Source organism: Elgaria multicarinata, chromosome 9, assembly GCF_023053635.1.
Source record: "Elgaria multicarinata webbii isolate HBS135686 ecotype San Diego chromosome 9, rElgMul1.1.pri, whole genome shotgun sequence".
NCBI classification, from domain to species: Eukaryota; Metazoa; Chordata; class Lepidosauria; order Squamata; family Anguidae; genus Elgaria; species Elgaria multicarinata.
The window spans coordinates 57448391-57469267 of record NC_086179.1 but is presented as its reverse complement, the minus strand read 5'-3'; the positions used below and the strand labels follow the sequence as shown (position 1 = coordinate 57469267).

Here is a 20877-nt window from a genome sequence, read left to right as displayed (position 1 = left end):
AACTCCTGTTTAAAACTCCCCCTAATACTATAATTTGGGGTGGAATAAAAACAAATTTAAGTGTAATGTAGTGTATGTAATACTTTCTCCTATGTATAATGATATTTTTTATTTGGCCATAGTCTGAGAAAACTGGCTAACTTCAGATTCTACTACATAAATGAGAAGATGTTAGCCTAATGATGCTAACTGCTGTTTCTTAAATGATTAGTCAGTTCTTTGAGATGTTGACTGGGTTCACATGCTCAGTGTAGCTTGTCATGGCTTATTTAAGTCATGATGGGCTTCAGTGCCGGCAGATGCCAACCTGAATATTCAAGCTGCAGCTTGTCGTGTCATCTGAACCTGAGGACAGTGGTTTATGTAAGGGTTAAACAACCTTTTCAGAACCCAAGGCCTATTTTAGGGTTGCATAACCGGCTGTCCCCAGGTTTGAACTACCTGACAAGTGTGGCACAGCTTAAATATTAAAATTTTTCACAGGCGTGCACTGCAACCCACTGTGGCTTTAAGATGTCAGAGTGGATTATTTGATTGTGTGGACTGGACCAATGACACATAACACTAAGCCACAATTTACAGGCACAAGCCTTTTGCAAGTCTGGCTCACATAATGACTTGAAGCTAATTCCCAGTTCATATGTACCAGGAATCCTGGTTTCAAAGAAGCTAGTCAGTTGCTAAACCAACCAACAGGAAATCCTGATTTAGGTTGCTGGCTTGTTTTGCAAACTAGAGTTGCTTTTAAACCAGGATTCCATGGTTCTTAAGTAATGGCAAGCCAGGAATCTGCTGAAGTGAAAAAAAACAGCAGGAGTCCTCCTTCTTGCCTTATCACAGGAGGAAGAGGGAAGCACAGGGGATCAAGACTTTTTGCAGATTTGCAGAAGCTTTCATACATAATCCAACTTCCTAGTTTTGATTTATATGCAAACTAGCCTATTGAGTGATGATAGGCACAGCTTTCTTCCTTCAGTCATACTGTTCTTTGCCACAAGTATTTGCATTATATTCTTGTTAATTGGAGCAGTTTGCCAGTTGTGTGCTCACTCTCTGAGACAATGCAGTGAATTGTAGCATGTAGATTTACAACTTCTACTAGTTCCTGATGGCTATGTGCTACCTCCGGTAGCAGAGGCAGTAAGCCGATGTATACCAGTTGCTGGGGAACATGGGTGAGATGGTGATTTTGCATTCATGTCTTGCTTGTGGGTACTTGATCACAGCTGGTTGGCCACTGTGGAAACAGAATGCTGGACTAGATGAACTCTAGGTCTGATTCAACATGGCTCTTCTTATGTTTTTATGTTTTGTAACTCAGTAAGTATATAAATCAGTTGCTGCTGAATACATAACAAAGAGTCCTGTGTCACCTTTAAGTCTAAAAATGTATTATAGCATAAAGGTTTGTGGACCACAGCCAATTTCACACACACCTTTTGGGAGATAGGAAAAATTGTAAACAGTGAAGTTAGAGAGAATGTAAATGAAATGTAAGGCGATACTTATACTGGCCATTCAAAAACCAGTTGTTGGCTGATTATACATACATCCTTGTTAATTGATGTATACAAGATACCAAAAGTCCTAAAATAAGAGTTTTATTTTTGTCAATATAGACACAATTGAAAAGGAGATAAGGAAAATCTTCAGTATTCCAGATGAAAAAGAGACCAGGTTGTGGAACAAATACATGAGTAACACATTTGAGCCTTTGAATAAACCAGATAGCACCATACAGGATGCTGGCTTGTACCAAGGACAGGTATGATATAATATGATTACAGACCTAATATTCTGAGAGATTTTATACTCTTTCCGTTGTATATGTTAGTGGTAGACCTAGAAATGGGCAAACTAATCTAGTTCCAGTTTCTGTCAGTATTGCATGTATTCAGTTACAAATTGAAATGCTGATATCCTACATGGCTTCTTACTTAGCTATCAATTTGGTTTCTCAGATATTAATTGTCCATATATTTTGAAGTATATCTTTGCAGCTGTGAGTTCTAAAACATGAATGAAAGCTGAGCTCTCCAAAAAGTTTAATTCTACATTAAATTTTGCATATTTCCTGACCCTGAATATATTACTGGAACTGCTAGAGCTTTAGAAAATCAATTTGTAACCTATTAAGACAATGCAAACTACATTTTATATTTGTCCATATCTTCAAGAATATACCCCATTTAAGAGCATTTCCCTTTTCTCCCCCACTGGTATCTGATAACATCTGATAACATCTGCAAGTGATTTTTTTTTCATATTAGTTGAAATTGAGTATTTGAATACTACTTGAGTAAATATGTACTGCTATACATTTTTAATGTGCATAACCTCTGTCTTTCATGTCTTAACTAAGCTTATTTTTTCAGAATTGCTTTACTGTTCAAAGTCATCATAAGAAGAAAAGTATTTTTTAAAAAAAGTAAAATCCTTTTTGTATATGGAGTCAATGAGTTATTTTTTCAATTAATATTTATTGATTCAAACATATAGTTCCATATTTACTGGAAGAATGATAGCTTTTATCCCATCTCTTACTACTTGGAGATATTTCAGTATATCTGAAATATTTCAATTTTTAAAGCCTAATAATACTAAGAAATGCTTTAAGTAAATATAAAAAATAATACTATGATTTTACTAAATGGAAGTATTTCTGAAATGTCCTTTATCTTTAGCATAATACAGGAGTGCATCTGAGCTAACTATTATCAAACAAGAAAGGAGAAAAGGATTGCTCTTAATACATTTGGACTATTTGTTTTCTTAACCCACAGAAGAACATTAAAGGCCTATCTAAATATGTTTCAAGTGATAATTATGAAGCGGCTAGGGTATGGCAAAGAGGACATGAGGGAGGGGAGCTGACTTAGGTCAGCACAGAGTAGTCTATAAACTGGATAACCTGAACTAAAATAGTTCCTGGGAAAAGAACTTCTAAAGATACTGATCCAGTTTGCACAATCGAAACAAGCCACCTTGTTTAAATTGGTGGCATGTGTTGGGTGCTATTATCCTAATTACCCACCTGTGTGTGGCTTGTCTTGTTGTCTGAACTCAGGCAGCATGGCTTGTTTGAGTGGGAAACAACCCACAAGTAGCCCATGACCATTTGTTGGGTTTTTTAAGCTGCTGTGTCTTGTTTGATTGTCTTCTAAACTTCTTGTGATTGCGTGGGAAATCTTAGTACCTTGTAGGTCTTTAGATTGTGCAGTTAAGTAGTTTAACTAGGGTGGTAAAAGCAGACATCTGCATATATCCGGAGTTCTCATATGCTGCATACTTGCATGAGGGTGACTCTTCTTAGTTCAGTTATAGTAGAGGATGCACACCTTGTAAACTTTGATTGCATTTACTGAAAAGTAATAGCTTGCACACTAATATCTGGAATTTTCTGCTTCTGGTTCTCCACAAGCCTCTTGCTTAAATAGCCTTCTGGAACAACATAGACTTTATTTCATTTCATTTCTATACTGCCCCATAACCAAAGTTCTCTGGGCGGCTTACAACAATTCATAAAAAGACACCAACATTACAAAAATACAACATTATAAAAACAATCTAAAAATGTTTAACACAAGAAAATAAAAACAAACAAAAAAGAACAGCTTAAGTAAACAATATTTCCTCTGATAGACCTGTTCAAAACAGCAGACATAGATTCCCCATCATGTGCAATTAAATGCCTGGGAGTAGAGGGCAGTCTTTACCTGGCACTGAAAGGATGACAGTGTCAGTGCAAGGCAGGCTTCAGTGGGGAGCTCATTCCATAGTTGTGGGACCACCACTTAGAAGGCCCTCTTCCTTGTTGCTATCTTACAACCCTCCCTTGGATCTGGCACTTGGAGGAAGGCCTCAGATGTTGATTGTAGTGTCCAGGTATGTTCAGGTCAGAAGAGCCGTTCCATCAGGTATTGCAGTCCTGAGCCATATAAGGCTTTATAGTTTAAAACCAGCACTTGAATAGGGCTTGGAAATATGCAGGTAGCCAATGCAAGCAGGCCAGAATTGTTGTTTTACGAAGTTAAGGCAAGTTGCTACGGTTCAGTGCCCACTTCAGGTTTTGAAGGGCCTTGGGCAAAATGCCCTCAAGATGCTCCTCCTTCTCTTCCTGCTGCTCATCCACTTGCTTTCTCCTTTTGTACCTAATCTGTAGAAATATGCAGAGGAAGTACACACAAGGCAAGAGAGGAGGGCTGCGCTACTTCCTCACTCTGCTCACTGCTTGTATGCTCAGAGAAGGCAGGTGAACAGGCGGTGACAGTAAGGAGAAGGAGTAGCGAAGGGTTGGCAGTGGATTTTCTGCAGGATGTTGGCCTCCCCGATGCTGCCCTTGGTAGAGTGGTACCTACTGATAACATATGGATGTCAGCAATCACCTATCAGTAATCCTGAAATTAGACTGTATAATTCTTATTGATAAGTATTCTGTATGCAGGTCAAAAAGCAGAATAGAGAAGGCAACCTCTTCTGGTATCTCTGTCCAAATAGACAGAGCATGTCTATTCAAAGCATTTATCAATAATACTAACTAATGATTTGCTATAAATTAAGGCAGGCAAGAGAGAAACTATTTCCCATTCCCATTCTGACTTTTCTAAAGTTTATCTGAAGTCTCCACTTAGAGTCTCCATTTAGAAAGTCCCGTGCTCTTTACTCGGTAGCATTGGTGGTTGAAATATTTGAGACTTCATTATATTAGCTGATAATTAAAAAAACAGTTCTTCAGGGAAAACCAATGGGCTCTGGGGCTCATGTAGTCAGCAATAATTATTTTGTGGGATAGAGTAAATAGTCAATTTCAATCACCTCAGTATCAACTTAAAGGCATGGATCAACTTAGTGTATCTGCAAGAATAAGAAAGCACTCTTTATTTTAGTGAGATGTACTGATAAAAAAATGAGAGTACACTATACATGCGTTTCATTTCATTATTGAGCCATAATCCTGCTTCAGGGTGTAGGAATGAGTGTAAATGGGAATCCTTAAATTTCATTTCATTTCATTTATTTCATTTTTATACCGCCCAATAACTGAAGCTCTGTGGGAGGTTTACAAAAATTAGAACTACAACAATATTTAACAATATAAAACTACAACATCACAATAATATTCAAAAATATACTAAATACAAGTGTACAGCAAAATAAACCAGATAAGATTAAAAAAAAAGCTTTGTTAGAACAGCATTTCTCCCCCAGAAGCAGCACCTCACAAGCTCCAGCGTTGCTTTTAAAGTCTCCCGGGGGGGGGGGGGGGGAGCAAGTGGAATAGCTCACCCTTGATGGTCTAGCATTTCTCCCCCAGAAGAGAGCTTGTAAGTCAGTGCTTTTATCCATATTTGTATAAACTGCAGCATTTATTTAATAGAGACAACAGATTTTTTTTCAACTAGAAACAAACTAAAATGTGATGCACAAACATTTCATTTATCGATAACCAATATCAGTTTTTTGGGGGCCTGTTCAGACAACACACTAACCCATACTCAGTGGTTGTGTGTGGGTTATTTGGAACCCTGAACAACCCAGCAACAACTGCTGGATTCTCAGATTGGCTTGTTCGAGAAAATAAGCCACACTGCAAGGTTAACAAGCCACCATGGCTACATTCAGACAACATGATAATCCATGGTTCAACCAACAACCCATGGTTCAAACAGTCCATGCACAGCCACTGAGTGTGGGTTAGCGTGTGGTGTAAACAGCCCCATTAAGTCAAACAAAACTATACAAAAATTACTCTTCTTCTAGTGCACACTTCCCTTCTCTTCATAATGAATCCTTAATGTCTTCTCTCTTTAACCAGAGAGAAGATTTTTGTTCTAGTGTAAATGAGCTGTACTCTTAGTAAACATTTTGAGAGATGTGCTACTGACATAATAGAAGTTAGGCAGTTAGTAGTTTTTTAATGTCCAATTGATAAAGTCTTAAACTATACTCAGTTGTCCTAATCTGTAATTAAGTTATTTTTCTTTTGTGTTTTTGCCATTTAGGTATTAGTGATAGAACAAAAAAATGAAGATGGAACATGGCCAAGAGGTCCTTCAGCTCCAAAGTAAGCAATTTAAGCAAATTAGTGCTTCCTGTAACATAGCTTAATTAAGTGTCCGTCTCTCCCCCCCCCCCCCCCGGAAAAAGAAAAAAAACATTCTCCATGTTTTGGAGACAATACTTTTGCATTTGTAACTCTTCTTCTGCTGTTCCTTGCAAAATATAGTGGAATAATCATATTTGGACAGGTTTACTTAGTTGGAAATTCTTCAGATGTGTTAAGCAGCATGACTTTTTTCCCGTGAAAGTGCAAATTTAGTCATCAATGCTATATTAGGAAATCTGGGCAAAATGCTATAATGTATTTTGCTGTCTAACCACCAGTTACTACTTATGTTACTCCTTGTGTTCCTCTTTGTTGCATTATGATGACTCGTCATCTTTTGTCTTTTGACTTGTATTGTAATCATAGAATTGAATGGGACCAATCCTGTAACTTATTTAATGTTCTTGTTAGTCACATTCTCTATCCATGGGCAATAAATAAAATCCAAATACACTACAACAACAGTGAGGATAATAAAATAGCAGGCCATCTGAATGAAAATAAAACTCCTAACACCACCATCTATGTATCCACCAGAAAAACTTTAAAAATAAATTTTCTTATCTGTGGAATACAATTAGGAAGGTGGTTCACTCTTCCCGATTTTACACAGGCAGAAAATGAAAGGCACAGCAGAGCTTCCCTTCCAGATATCAGGGGATGTAGAGTTATATGTCCTTGTGCCTCGTTTCTTCAGAAGGCGAAACAGAATTTGTACTGGGTGCAGTTTCTAGACTATGCCCTGCATAGAGTACACTGGTATAATCTTTATGGGAGGTAACCAAGCCATGGGTGACTGCAGAAAGTTGCAGAGGGGGCTTTGAGTCCAACCCCACTCATTGCAGGAATCTACCCTAAAGCATACCTGACAGATGGCTGTCCAGCTGCCTCTTGAATGCTTCTAGTGTGGGAAAGCCCACGATCTCCCTAGGCAATTCCATTGTCATACTGCTCTATGTACATTGATGGTGCTATATAAATAAATAAATAAATAAATAAATAATAATAATAATAATAATAATAATAATAATAATAATAATAATAATGCTCTAACAGTCAGGAAGTTTTTTCTGATGTCCAGACGTAATCTGGCTTCTTGTAACTTGAGCCCATTATTCTGTGTCCTGCACTCTGGGAGGATTAAGAATAGATCCTGGCCCTCCTCTGTGTGACAACCTTTCAAGTATTTGAAAAGTGCTATCATGTCTTCCCTCAATCTTCTCTTCTCCAGGCTAAACATGCCCAGTTCTTTCAGTCTCTCCTCATAGGGCGTTATTTCCAGACCACTGATCATCCTCGTTGCCCTCCTTTGAATATGCTCCAGCTTGTCTGCATCCTTCTTGAAGTGTGGTCCCCAGAACTGGACCCAATACTCAAGATGAGGCCTAACCAGTGCCGAATAGAGGGAAACCAGTACCTCGTGTGATTTGGAAGCTATACTTCTTTTAATGCAGCCCAAAATAGTATTTGCTTTTTTTGCAGCTGTATCACACTGTTGGCTCATATTCGGCCTCTGATCTACAACAATTCCAAGATCCTTTTCATTTGTAGTATTGCTGAGCCAGGTATCCCCCATCTCATAACTGTGCATTTGGTTTCTTTTTCCTAGGTGTAGAACTTGGCATTTATCCCTGTTAAATTTCATTCTGTTGTTTTCAGCCCTGCACTCCAGCCTATCTACATCACTTTGAAGTTTGTTTCTGTCTTCCAGGGTATTAGCTACCCCACCCAATTTTGTGTCATCTGCAAATTTGATAAGCACTCCCTGCACCTCCTCGTCCAAATCATTAATAAAAATGTTGAGTATTGGGCCCAGGACTGAACCCTGTGGTACCCCGCTCGTTACCCTCCCCCCAGTTTGAGAAAGTACCGTTTCTAAGCACTGATTAAGTTTGATTCTGTAGCCAACTGTGGATCCACCTAATAGTTGTTTCATCTAGCCCACTTTTAGCTAGTTTGTTAATCAGAATATCCTGGGGCACTTTGTCAAAAGCTTTGCTGAAGTCAAGATATATTATGTCCACAGCATTCCCACAGTCCACAAGGGAGGGTTACCCGATAAAAAAATGAGATCAGATTAGTCTGACAGGATTTGTTCTTCACAAATCCATGCTGGCTTCTAGTAATCATGGCATTATTTTCAAGGTGCTTACAGAGTGACTTCTTCATAATCTGCTCCAAAAGTTCCCCAGGGATGGATGTCAGACTGACTGGGTTGTAGTTCCCAGGTTCCTCATTTTTGCCCTTTTTGAAGATAGGGACAATGTTAGCCCTCCTCCAGTTGTCTGGCATCTCACTCGTCTTCCATGATTTTGCAAAGATAACAGACAGTGGTTCTGAGAGTTCTTCCACCAGCGCCTTCATTACTCTAGGATGCAGCTTATCAAGCCCTGGAGATTTGAACTCGTTCAAAGAAATTAGGTGGCACAACAACCAGTTAGGAAAATTAATCAAAGCCATTTGAACATCTGACAGGAAGACAGGGTTAAGATGGACCCTTAGACTGCAAACATTTCCTTTAGGGGGAGTGTCATCCCCATCCAATAAAGGTAAATCATTGTCCCCATGTGTCCCCATTGTGTTTTCATTGACACAATGAAAATTTAAAAATAGAGGTGAGTGTCATCTGCATTTTGATGTAAATATTTGAAGATCTTTCCCAAGGGTTGCATATAGATATTGAAAGTAATGGAGACAATATTAAATCTTTAGTTAACTCATTGGTCAAAAGGCTTGAGACAGAGGATCTGGCGCCCATTACTGCCCTCTGATCGCTCTGGCAGATAGGAATGGAACCACTGTGATCCTGGGCCTTGATTCTGAATTGTTCTGGAAGTATTTGATGGGCTATTGTATAAATTTAATTGAGACATCCATAAGAATAAGGATAGTCACCTGAGTAGTTAAAGCAGTTTCTATTTGAATATCTTCTTTGCTGTCTATGCTTGTTCACCTTCCTTTTCTGTGTATGCAAATGATGATCAGCTTGAGGAAATCTTCAAGCTCTCTTGGAGAATATATTCTCCAATTAATACTTTTATTTATTTTCCACAAAAAACAGGCACATAAGGAAGGTACAAAAAAGAAACACTACAAACTACTACACCACACATACATCTAGTAAAATAAACACAATACATAAGGCTATATTTCATTTTAAGCGATCTTCATGTCAGACAGCAAACATCCATTGTTTCTATATTACCAGGTACGAATTTCATAACAACAAGCTGATGTATATATCTCAAAGGCAAAGGTACAGATTATATATAAAACCCACAAACAAATAAATCATCCTTTTGATGTTCTTGTATATACTCAATAAAAGGTTTCCAGTCCAATACATATGAGGCTATTCTTTCATGTACTAGCGCCGTTAATTTTGCCATCTCCGCCAATTCCATCACCTTGAGGAGCCATTCTTCCATTGTTGGTGCTTGTGCATATAGTAGTCTTGCCGCTGTCACCATATGTTGAAGTAACCATCTTTTTTCTTTAAATTGATCATCCCCGAGTCCAAGCAAAAACAATTCTGGTTTCATTTCTATGTTTATCTTTTTTAAAAAATTGCATTAATACATGTATTTTAACCCAGTATGCTTTTGCTCTTTTACAAGACCACTACATATGATAAAAGGTTCCTTCACATTTCCAACAGTCCCCCAAACAACCACTATACATTTTCGCTAACTTTGATGGACACATATACCACCTATACATCATCTTATAAAATTTTTCCTTTAGTCTGGTACTTAATGTGTACTTTAAACCTTTTGTCCACATATTTTTTCCATAATTCAATTGGAATCTTATGCCCCACATTGTTTTCCCATCTGACCATTCAGTCCTTCAATTGTTCTTTCTCCCCCTCCAGCTGTAATAACAGTTTATATACTTTACCAATAAGATGTTCATCATTAGTACATAATACTTCTTCGAACAATGATTTTGACCCCTCAAATCCCCCCGAGAATACCATTTATATTGACCCATGTCAAATCAGGGTTTAAGACATAGTTTGAAACATAAGTTCACATTCAATGCATAGTCCTGGGTTTATACTAATGCAGAATTCTTGCGCCTTTTTTTTTTTTAATATGCTTTCATATAGCAGCCACTAACGGCTTTCACAAAGATAAATGTTTGTGGCAAAAATATTTAATCCTAATGAAATACTTTTAAAAAAAACCACCTTCCTACTTTGCCATGTAATCCCACTGAAAGAGCGAAAAGGAGAAAATGGATAAGAAAATAATGTTGGAATGCAATAGAAGGGAAAAGGAAAGAGAATTTTCTGTAAAACTAATGATATCAGTTAATGCTCAAGCTACTTGTACCATTACTAGGTACAATTTTACATGTAACATTTCTATAAACAGGAATGTGCATACCATAAAACCACCCTACAGCAATCTTTCAAATTAAGTAACATATGCAAACCACAGTTTAGAGGATTTGACAATTTATACATTTCTGTTAAGTGGTGGAAGCAACTGATCATAGTGCTTTTAAGAGTAATAGTTTATAAAAATGACTAAATAAAAAATAGCAGTTAAACTAAACTGAATACTTTTCTGTCACCTCTACAAAATAAAGTTTTATTTCTGTAAGAATTCATCCTTTTATATTTTACTTTAAAATAATTATAAATTCAATCAGTACACTTTGATATACGTAGTTTGGTACTGCAGTGCTTTTGGAAAAGTTTACAACATCCTTCAAATGTACTTTGTGCTCAATTATTCATCTAAACACTCAGACTTTGTCTCCATCTTTAAAGTAATGTTCATCTGGGGGCAATGTGCATGTTTACCCTTATTATTTAGTATACCCATTGTGAACTAAGGAAAATGGAAACAGAGCATGCAGATTTTGCATGGCTAACTGCCAACTGCCAGGGCCTTGTAGCAGTGTGTATTGGGTAAGGTCTTAAATCTGGGATTCCATAAAACTTGCTGTTAGATGACTTAAAACAATTTTTCATACCTATAACTGTCATAGTCCTATGCACAAATAATGTTGTTTGAACGTGCCCTCATCAAAATGGCATAATCTGAGAGCACATGATGGAGCCAACTTACTGAGGGTAGATAGGAGACTATGTGCACCTCCTTGAGTTCCATGATGATGATGATGATATTTATTTGTATCCCGCCTTTTGCCCCATTGCCTCAAGGCAGTTTTACAATGATGGAAGAAAGGTGGGATATAAATGTACTAATTAATAACAACACCTTTTAGTTAACATATCAGAGAGAAGCCCTCAAACCTATATTCAACATATTAGCTTTCTAGATGCAGGGATATTTTGATGTGGAAATGTTTTGCAACTCGTGTGTATTCTGTGCTTAAATATATAAATCAAAACTTGGCTGTTTTCTTAGACACAACAATTTCCCTGCTAAAAATAATACAATATAATGAATTAAAGGCATGTTTTCTCTTTTCATATTGATAACTTATATAATATATATCAAGTGTGAGTGTTCACATTTTCTTTCACCATTCTTTTTACTTGTATGTCCCATTTTATTGCTTTCACATTTTATTGTACAGTTGTTAGTAATTTATAATTGCTTCTATCCTAGTGTAGAATCTTTCTCTCAAAATGACCTTGGGTTCCATTGAGATCTTCCATTGCTTTTGTCTAAACATTTTAGAAATAGATACGCAGACTACTTTAGGAATATTATTACCTGTAATGTTCATCATTTATTTATTTGTAAATTTCTTCAAATGGTATCTTTAAGCAAGAGCTTAACCAAAGCAAAAAAAGCAGTTAATATGATTTTTATTTTTAAAAGTCTAATGATTAAAAAATAATAATCTTCCCACTGGAATAAAGCTGTAATTTCCCCCTAATGGTCGCATTTGAATTTACTCGAACTTGTGCTGCTATAAAACGAGCAGTGGACTACATTAACTGATTATTTAAATCATTATATATCAAATTCATCCGTTTGAATGGGAGAGGGGGGTCAGTCTTGGCTGTGATTTATAATACATATGCCTTACTGCTCTCTGTAGAGATGAGCTTTAGTTTTGGTGTGATACTGATAAAGTTTCAAATCCCATTCAAATCCTTGGGACTTTAAGCACAACTAACCTATTTGAGTTGGTCATTATTTTGCATTCTGACCTGGAGGGCTGTGCAAAAATGCAGTTTATATTTGTATGTAAACAGCCTTCTGTATCTAAATTCAGAATCATGTTTCCACTTGGGGCAGTCTTTAACCTATGTTCTTAAGAGCTAAATGGTCAAGTAGCAAAAGATTAACTCCTGTGGTGACAGGGATGAGATTGTAGCTCATTGGTAGAGTATATGTTTTGCATGGCAAGGTACCAGGTTCAGTCCAGGTACTTATGGAAAGACTCCTTTCTGAAAACCTGGAGAGCCACTGCTAGTTCGTATAGACCAGCCTTCCCCAACCTTGTGCCCTCTCTAAATGTTTTAGGCTACAATCCCCATCAGCCCCAGCCAGCATGGGCAACGGTAAGGAATGTTGGCTTATGTTTTGTGTTCAGGAAATTATTTTGTTAGCCAGATGTAAGAAATCTGACAATTCATGATATCTTGTAATAATAATAATAATAATAATAATAATAATAATAATAATAATAATAGGAGGATATTATGATGTCAGTTATGGAAAGTTGCTTCTAAATTCGTTATATCTTTAAAAAGCATTATTTCCCAATTTAGTGCAGTGCACAGGGCCCTCTTTTGAAAAAGGAAGTCCTTCCAACCAACACCTCTGATCTCTAGTTTCTTATGGGAGCTTAAACATCTCATTTTCATCTTGGTCATGGTTTGCAATGTATTAACACTAAAGCTTTTGAACTAGATAGAATAATTATTGTAAGTGCACTATAAACATTTATATGTGTCCTCTCCCCACATATAATTTTAAAATGTGTGTCTGTCAGCTAATTTTATGTGATGTGTACCTTATTCAGATGGCCGTAGCCACCTTATTACTATGGCTGGTTGTTTTATTTTATGTCTTCCGCAAAATTTATAATTTTTGTATTGCTCATTACATTTTATGACACTTTACATTGTTCCTCACTATGAAAGTGGCAATTGCTTCTCATGTCAAAGTATACAGGTGACTATTAAAAATAAGCTGTCTACATAGCTGCTAAGTCGAATTTTAAGGGTTGTATTAATTAGAACATGGAAAAATGAAATTTCATTCTATACAATGGCATTTAGACTTGAAGGATTGTACTTCCACATTTAATTTAAGAATAGAGTTGTCTGATGCAGGCTGCAACACAAGAACATATGAAATAATTTGGGAGAAGAAATGTGCTATATATCCACTGCTCTGATTCAGTTAAATAAATCCTTTGTGTAAGTTGGTCCCCACTCTTATGTAAAATCATTTTCATTGTGGTGTGGTTTGCTTTATTTCCTTTCATATTGCTTTAACAAAAAGTTCTCAGGGTTGCTGAGATGTTTGTTTATCTATGCATTGCTGTGCATACATTGTAAAGTTAGTAATTTAGCTTAAGTGATGATAACGCACAAACATTTACTTGCCTTATGATCAGATAATCTTTCAGCACTTTATAAAAAATCTTTTCTATTTTGCAGCAACTTTTGGGGGAACTATTTACAGACTTCTGCGGGGGTTTCCCTCCCCTCATGCCTGCCCCTTATGATGATGAACTCTGTTGAATAGCTTTTGCTGAAGTTCTCAGTCTAGGCTATAGCATTAGAGAGAATGCAATTTAGAGCTGCAACAGAATGTTGCAGTGCATCCTCACCCCTAAGAGGAATACTTCTGTTCAGGTTCGGGCTAGTCAGCCCCTTTGCTCTACTATTAAGGTCTCAGGCAGGCCTGTTCCCTCCTCCCCAGTTTTCCATTTTCTTTTCTAGCTGACATTCAACTTTCCTGAGGCCACTGAATGTGCTCTTCCTTGTTGGACTTCTTTTTTGGAGGGAGAGGGGGCTCTTCAATTTTTCTTCCAATTAATAAACTTGCAAACCTTCTCCAAGTGTGCCGAGGCCGCTGCCTTATTTTGGGGAAACCTTGTTTCACTTCCAGAGTGATAGATGTCAACCACTTGAGATCATTATTAGAGAAACAAGTGGGACCTGTAACACAATATTACACTGATTCTGCATTCCCTCTGTGGGAAATGGGCCTCTCCAGGGATTCGGCAAGCCTGGAATAGAAGCCTAATAGTCCTGTTCAGGCAGCTTCAGGAGGGAAGTTTCAGAAATGGAAAAAGTGATAATAAACAGCTTTTTTTCCTTGCCCTGACCCCACCCCAGCCTTTTTCTGCTATGGTATTATAATGCTAGAGGACTGTTAGTCCGAAACCTGAGCATTTTATATCTATATAGTAGGAGGAGATGCGGTTCTGGAGACAACCATCTCTGTATAGTTGTCATGCCTCCCTCAGATCCTTCCGAGGTTGTAGAAGAATGGTAGGTGGCAGATTCAGGAGAGGGATCTAGCACAGAGACAGCTCCACAGCCCTCACAGCCAGATAATGATCTATGCACCACCACAGCTCCACTGTCAGATTCGGAGGACCAAGTTCTGCTGACCCCTGCAGAGTGAAGGAGGCTTAATGTGAGAGAGCAGTGGAGACGAGTGTCAGCCCGTTTAAAACAAAAAGCCTGCCAGAAGACTGGGGACTAATTACCAGCAGCTGCTCCACAATTCTGGAGTTAAATGCAGCTGGAATTCACAGCCCAGCACTGAAGTGCAATGTCAAATTGACAGTCCGGCTCTTCTCAGCCTGTTTCTAAACCCTGAGTCTTGTCCTTATCTGTAGCCAGGACTTCCTTGGATTTTGGACCCTGGACTAGAGAAGGACTCTTCTCTGCCCCACGAATTTGCTTCGTAGATTTGGTAAAGTCTCAAATCTGGCATCCAGCTTTGTTTGTCCTGCATCACCACTCCTCTTTTCCTGGCCTGGATGGGTTTATTACTGGGGCTATCTGCATGAGATTTATGGCTGTTGGCGTAATTCAGCTTTGGTCAGATGCAAAGCCTGACAATAGTCATGAGGAGGCATGTTTCGACCTCACAGCATACATTCCTCCAAACTCTTGGATACCCCAGATACATACTATAAACTGTCAAGAGATTGAGCAGGTTCATTCTGTCCCTTACCCCACCAACTTTCCTTTTTTCTTCAATGGACAAGAATATTCTATATCTTAAACTGCTTTCAACCATAGATCAGCCATTAATTTAACTGAAAGTTTCTCACAGTGTGCCTAACTTCTAAATAATAACTTTTAGTTTCTTCTGTTTAGGCTCAACTGGTTAAATCCAATGTGGCGTGAGTAGATTTCTGTTTGAGCCATGGAATCTCCCCTAACTCTCTTTCTCAGTGCATGCCCCCAAATCTTCTTAGGGGTGGGTGGGTTCTACAGCCCTCCAGAGCAGATTTGGGAGTTGTGGGCAGTGGGGCTGCAGGGAGGAGAGGAAATTTGTTCTGCCAGCTATTTCCCTTCCACAGGAAGATGGCCGGTATTGGATACAGCCCCTTATGAGCTCACAGTTTTTTGGAGGTTTTGGTGTTTGTTTGTTTTAAAATTATTTCACAAACTTCTATTCCTTTGCATACATAGGGAAGATCCCAAGTATCTACAAGTGGCTACTTTATGTTGTTCCCATTTCACTTCTAAACTGATCAGCCCTTAGCCACCTAAATTCACTCTTTGAGGGCATGGCAGTTTGGTGGTGTTGATAATGATAGAAGTATTGGAAATTGAATAACAAACTTAAAATAGGAGTGCATTTCTTTAAAAAGTGTTTAAGGAAAGAATTAGAATGTGGCTATTCTCTAGTTATAACATTCTGATAGCTGTTTTGATGAGTGATTATATTTTATTGATAGAGACACTTCAGTAGAAGTGTTGATGCTATTTATTGATAAACTCCCCCAATTGTTATACTTCCATGGCTGGCATATTTTTTATACTTCCATGGTAGGTATATATTTTTGTTGGTTCAGAATGACTGGTAAAACCTTGAACACTGAGTAATAAAAATGATTCAAGTTTAAATCTTGGCCTCTAAGGAGAAAACCAATGATTTTGTTCTAGTTAACATTGAGGGTTTTGCTGTCAGTATCTTTTTTTCATTGTGGACCATGGAAGGGAAAGTGTTTATTGACATAGGCTGGAACTATTACTGTGGTTAGATAGCATACCAGATTAGTTTTAACAGTATGGTTTGAAGGAGCTCGTTTACTTGATGCCTTGATGAACTCTACAAAGCGTAGAGTTGGAATGCTAGTATGTATAATAATCCTTTTGTGAATTTGTGGTCTTCTGTCCGATTCTGTTACATGGAATGATGTTATATGTTTAGATATTTTCCAAAGACTATTGGAGTTTCTTGGCAATGAGTGCAGTTTCTTTTAATTGGTTTTGGATCAATATCAAAATATAACTTTGTAGTATACATTTTCATGGTCTGAGGATTTTTTGGTCAAGTATAGATTAATAAACATCAAAGGCTGTTGACAAAGCTTTTTAGTGTGGTGGTGTTCATAAGATAGCTTAAAGTAATGAGCTGATCTGGTGCTTTAAGGTGCAGTTAAAACCTGCTTTCGGAGTGCTTTAATAATGTTAATAGTACTGGAGCACCTTCATAACTAACCTCAAAATTTATTAAAAGCATCATGAAATAGGGAAACTTGCTTTTAGGGAGATGTCTTCTATCAGTGACCAAATTAACTTGTGATTTTTGGTAAAAGTAATTTGTCAAACCTTAATTGTGGCTTAGGCTGACTTTTAATTCCTGTGATTTGTTTTTTCTGGGATAAAAAGTGTGAACTGTTAAAAGTGAGATGTTTTTAAAACATATTTTGAGGTTGGATGACTTCTCCTGGTTGTTTATTGCTCTGATCATAAGAACCTTATTTTTCATACTTATTTACATACATTGTTCATCTGTTAGCTTTTCCTTTTTTCATTATTAATTTTGCAATCTCAGCATTTTTTATCTAATTTAACATTTTCATATTTTTAAAGGTCCCCAGGTGCATCCAATTTTTCAACTTTGCCAAAGATCTCTCCATCTCTATCAAATAATTATAACAACATCAACAACAGAAAGTAAGCAACACGTCTTAAAGAACTTTTAATTTTAAACATCCAAGTATTATTTCAAAAGAAGATTGTTTATAATTCTAGATAAATACCTTGGATGATTTTATTACTGTGCAAGTGCAGTGATGCCAAGACGTAAAGGTCACCAAGACCCCAATGTGTTGAGAGAGAAAAAACTAATAGAGGAAGATGGTTTTTGCTTTGATTTTTCTTCAGAACCTTGATACTGTAACATGCTATATATAGCACCACATTCTGATTGGAGACCATTGCATTAAGAAAAGACTTTAGCAACAATAGCCCACGTGGAACAATATTCACATGACTTTACTGCTCAGGCTCCTAGTCTTGGGGCTTGACATTCAAGATCAGAGATTTTTGTGATCCAGGAACTATTGAGATTAGGTGTTAGAAAATAGCCTCACCGTTCATCAGTTAGAAAGTAACCTCTCTGTGGATTACATGCTTCATTTTTTAATTATTATTATAAAGGCATACGTCTATATGTTTCCCTAACAAATATTTCACATGATAAAACTATACCAAAAAATGTTAGTTCATAAATTATCTTATTCATTTAGGGCACACATACTGCATTTTCTGCAGTCTGCTCCAAATATGAAAGTGTCTATTAAATAGTTAACATAGAGCGTTTCTTATAGGAATACTGGAAAAATAACAAGTTACATATTCAGCTTTTCCTTTCTTAAATTCTCAAAGTCTTTGGCTATGAATCAAATGTGAAAATGTTTTAGTATTTAAAAGTAATATTTCTAAATATTTTATACAATATCTTCCAGTTAAATACTGCATTTATGAGAAGGGAGTTTTCGTAAGGGGTGAAGTGGCACTTGTGCTTCTACTAATTGTGAGTAGCCCCAACTCTCTCAGTTCAACAAATACATGTATTTAACTGTAGTCTATTGTACTGTGTGTGTGTATATATAGTAAATACAGAAAAGTTATCTTTTTGGTGTGTATAAACAACCTAACCACAGCCTAAACTGATCTTATCCTTTTATTAGAATACTGATAACCTATGTTAAATGCAAAAGCATATCATAACCACTGAAGCCATGGGACAGTTGTCGCCTGCTCTAAATCTCATTTTAAAATGGATACTGTAAATTTTCAAAATCAACAGAAGTGCCCTGGGCTTGTATTATAAAGGGCAGCTGCACTTCCATTTCATGGAACTGTCTAACAACTGGCAGGCAGGTACTTTTTCTATTTTTGAAGTTTAAAGATAAAATGCAATTTTAGAAGGGAAGGCTTTAGGAATTGCTTTTTAATTCAACGAACACAAAGCTTAATTTTTCAACATAAGCACTTTCATGGATTTTCCTATCCATACAAAGATACGTTACACGTTATATCTAGAGGCGTTAGTTTAAATAGTAATTTGGAAATTCTAGTTTATTTTGGCAATTTTAGAGTTTTCTCCTAAATGGTAAGTAGCGAAGAAAATATATTTAGTAGTCAACTATTGCACATTGAATTCCAAAAGTATGAGTAAGGATCCAAATATTCTCATGCTTGGGTATGTACACACAAACACTTTCAGCTTCCACTTGTAACTTCATCTCCTTGTATTATGTTGGAGGTGCTCCCAACAGCCATCTTAGTTTCAGGAGCAGCTTTTTGGACTTGCTCAGGGAAGTGGTGGATTGCTGACAAGTTTTAGCTTGTGTGGAAACCCTGCTGTACACACAGTAGCCCCTATTGCATGCTACCCATGGTACATATTTAAACTCCTCGCACCCCGGATTTGTTTTGTTTAAAAATATTGTAAAAACTGTCTAGGCTGCAATTCTATACCTGTTTGTCTAAGAATAAGCCCCACTGAACTCAGAAGTACTTCCTTTTGAGTAGACATGTGTAAATATGCATAGAATCACACTATTAGTATGTTGTGATGCCTACTTCATTCAAACTGCAGTCTTGAACATACACAATAGGGGATGGATTCCACTGAAGGTGTGCGTTTAATTGTAAATGTGGGAATCGAAATCTTGGCTTCTTCCAAACAACCCAATAAATAGATATCTGTAGTTGTAATTCTACTGTTAAACTGTTCTTTATTTCTGATGTTGACTCCATAATATATTTTCTAGTGAATCTTTTAAAAGAAGTTGCCCTTTTATTTGATTATTTCTCATCCTAATCTTCTGTTTTAGAACACTTATCTTCTGTACCTGTACTCCATTTGAGTACATGTAAAGCACCATTGATATAACAATATTGATCATCCTGCTCACTTGTAGTATTTCACCTCAGAGGTTTGAGCACACACATTTCTTTGGAATCTTTTCTTCTCTTTATATTGTTTATGCCCATTTGGTATCATGGCTCAAAAAATATCTTCAGTTTGGTTGTCAAAAGATTTTAATCATGAAAATAGGCAAAGAGTTTCTAAGTTTGTTCATACATTTCTCTTGTAAGTCTGAAATATCAAATGAAATTGTTTCCTGTGAACATTCATTTTCATAAATCCAGATGAAAGGAAAGAAAACCGTGATGCAAGCAACAGTAGGCATTGACAGAGGGCATAGCTCACTTGTCTTTTACCCTGTTTATTTCTAAAGGACCTATAATCTGCTGAACCTGTTGTTACATCTGTTTCATTTAGGCAATTAGGTTATCACAAACTTTGACATCTCCAAATTTGTCCAGTATTCAGTACTGACCAACAAAAGTAATCTGTCATTTAGATCTTTCTAAGTATGGGTATGTTTCCTACAGTAACTATCCCTTAAACATGGATTTCACAGAATGATATACGTTATGGGAGTGGTTTTTTGAGCCATGGCATTCTGCAAAGAGAAAGAGGAGCCTATGCTAAACCTAATTAGGTATTCCCCTCATCTTTCTTAATATCAGATGGAAATGGAATGGGAGAAGTAGCTGCTTCTTGTAGAAAGCTGAAGGTCAAGATCCCACCTCTGTTTCACTACTTGAATTCACATTCACAAATCTACAGAAATGATTCTTTTACAAACATTTATGTTCTATTCTACATTCTGACCACCATTAGTGTTAAACCCATTGATATGCCCATACCTTAGTTTGATTTCAGCTTCCTTACAGAAAATAACCAGAACCACCTCCATTAACGTTTTTTCACAGGAATGAACACTGAATACTCTACATTCAAGATTTTTGACATACCCGTGTCTAGCTTAAAACTGCTGTGTCCTTTCAGTACAATGTTTTTGAGCATCCTAATGACTTCCAAGTGCTCTCCTCTGAATAGAAATTATAACACTGTAAGCAGTCATGGCCATTTGAATGTCAAATCCATAACAATGTAATATCTCTCAGAAATGACTCTAACTTTTTTATTGGGGTGGAATTACACTGTTTTATTTCTGGATGCCTTAATAAAATTATATAGTAGCACAGTATAAGACTGTTAAGCATCATGACTCCTAACAAAAGTTTTGTGTACACCAGTAGACATATACAACTCCCACCTATAAAAGAACTTCCACACTGATTTCAGCTCCACATTTTACATCTTTGTCACACAGGCTGGAACAGAATAGATGGTTGGAATTCTGGTTTCAATTATATGTGCAGTTACATATGCAAGCAAAATTATGTTAGGTCCTGAACAGTCTGGTGCTTCATTGTCATTTGCCCTTTCATTTTTTCATAAGTATACTTAGTTTATTCTTTTTATACA

General features: G+C 36.9%; 1 protein-coding gene across 8 annotated transcripts in view; it reads left to right on the top strand.

The window, feature by feature from the left end:
• The window catches only part of USP15 (ubiquitin specific peptidase 15), a 49415-nt gene that overhangs the window by 11850 nt on the left and 16688 nt on the right, over positions 1-20877 (top strand). For 3 of the 8 annotated variants that reach the window (XR_010025821.1, XM_063133947.1, XM_063133949.1), the window contains 3 exons: positions 1620-1765; positions 6003-6064; positions 17115-17198. Coding sequence is in view for 5 of the 8 variants with exons in the window: in XM_063133947.1 (XP_062990017.1) it covers positions 1620-1765; positions 6003-6064; positions 17115-17198 (292 nt within the window). In the remaining 3 variants the exon portion in view is untranslated. Of the gene's footprint in view, positions 1-1619; positions 1766-6002; positions 6065-8889; positions 8919-17114; positions 17199-17992; positions 18061-18217; positions 18326-20877 lie in introns of those variants that run through there. The other 5 variants (XR_010025822.1, XM_063133951.1, XM_063133952.1 and 2 more) reach the window with 5 other exon arrangements.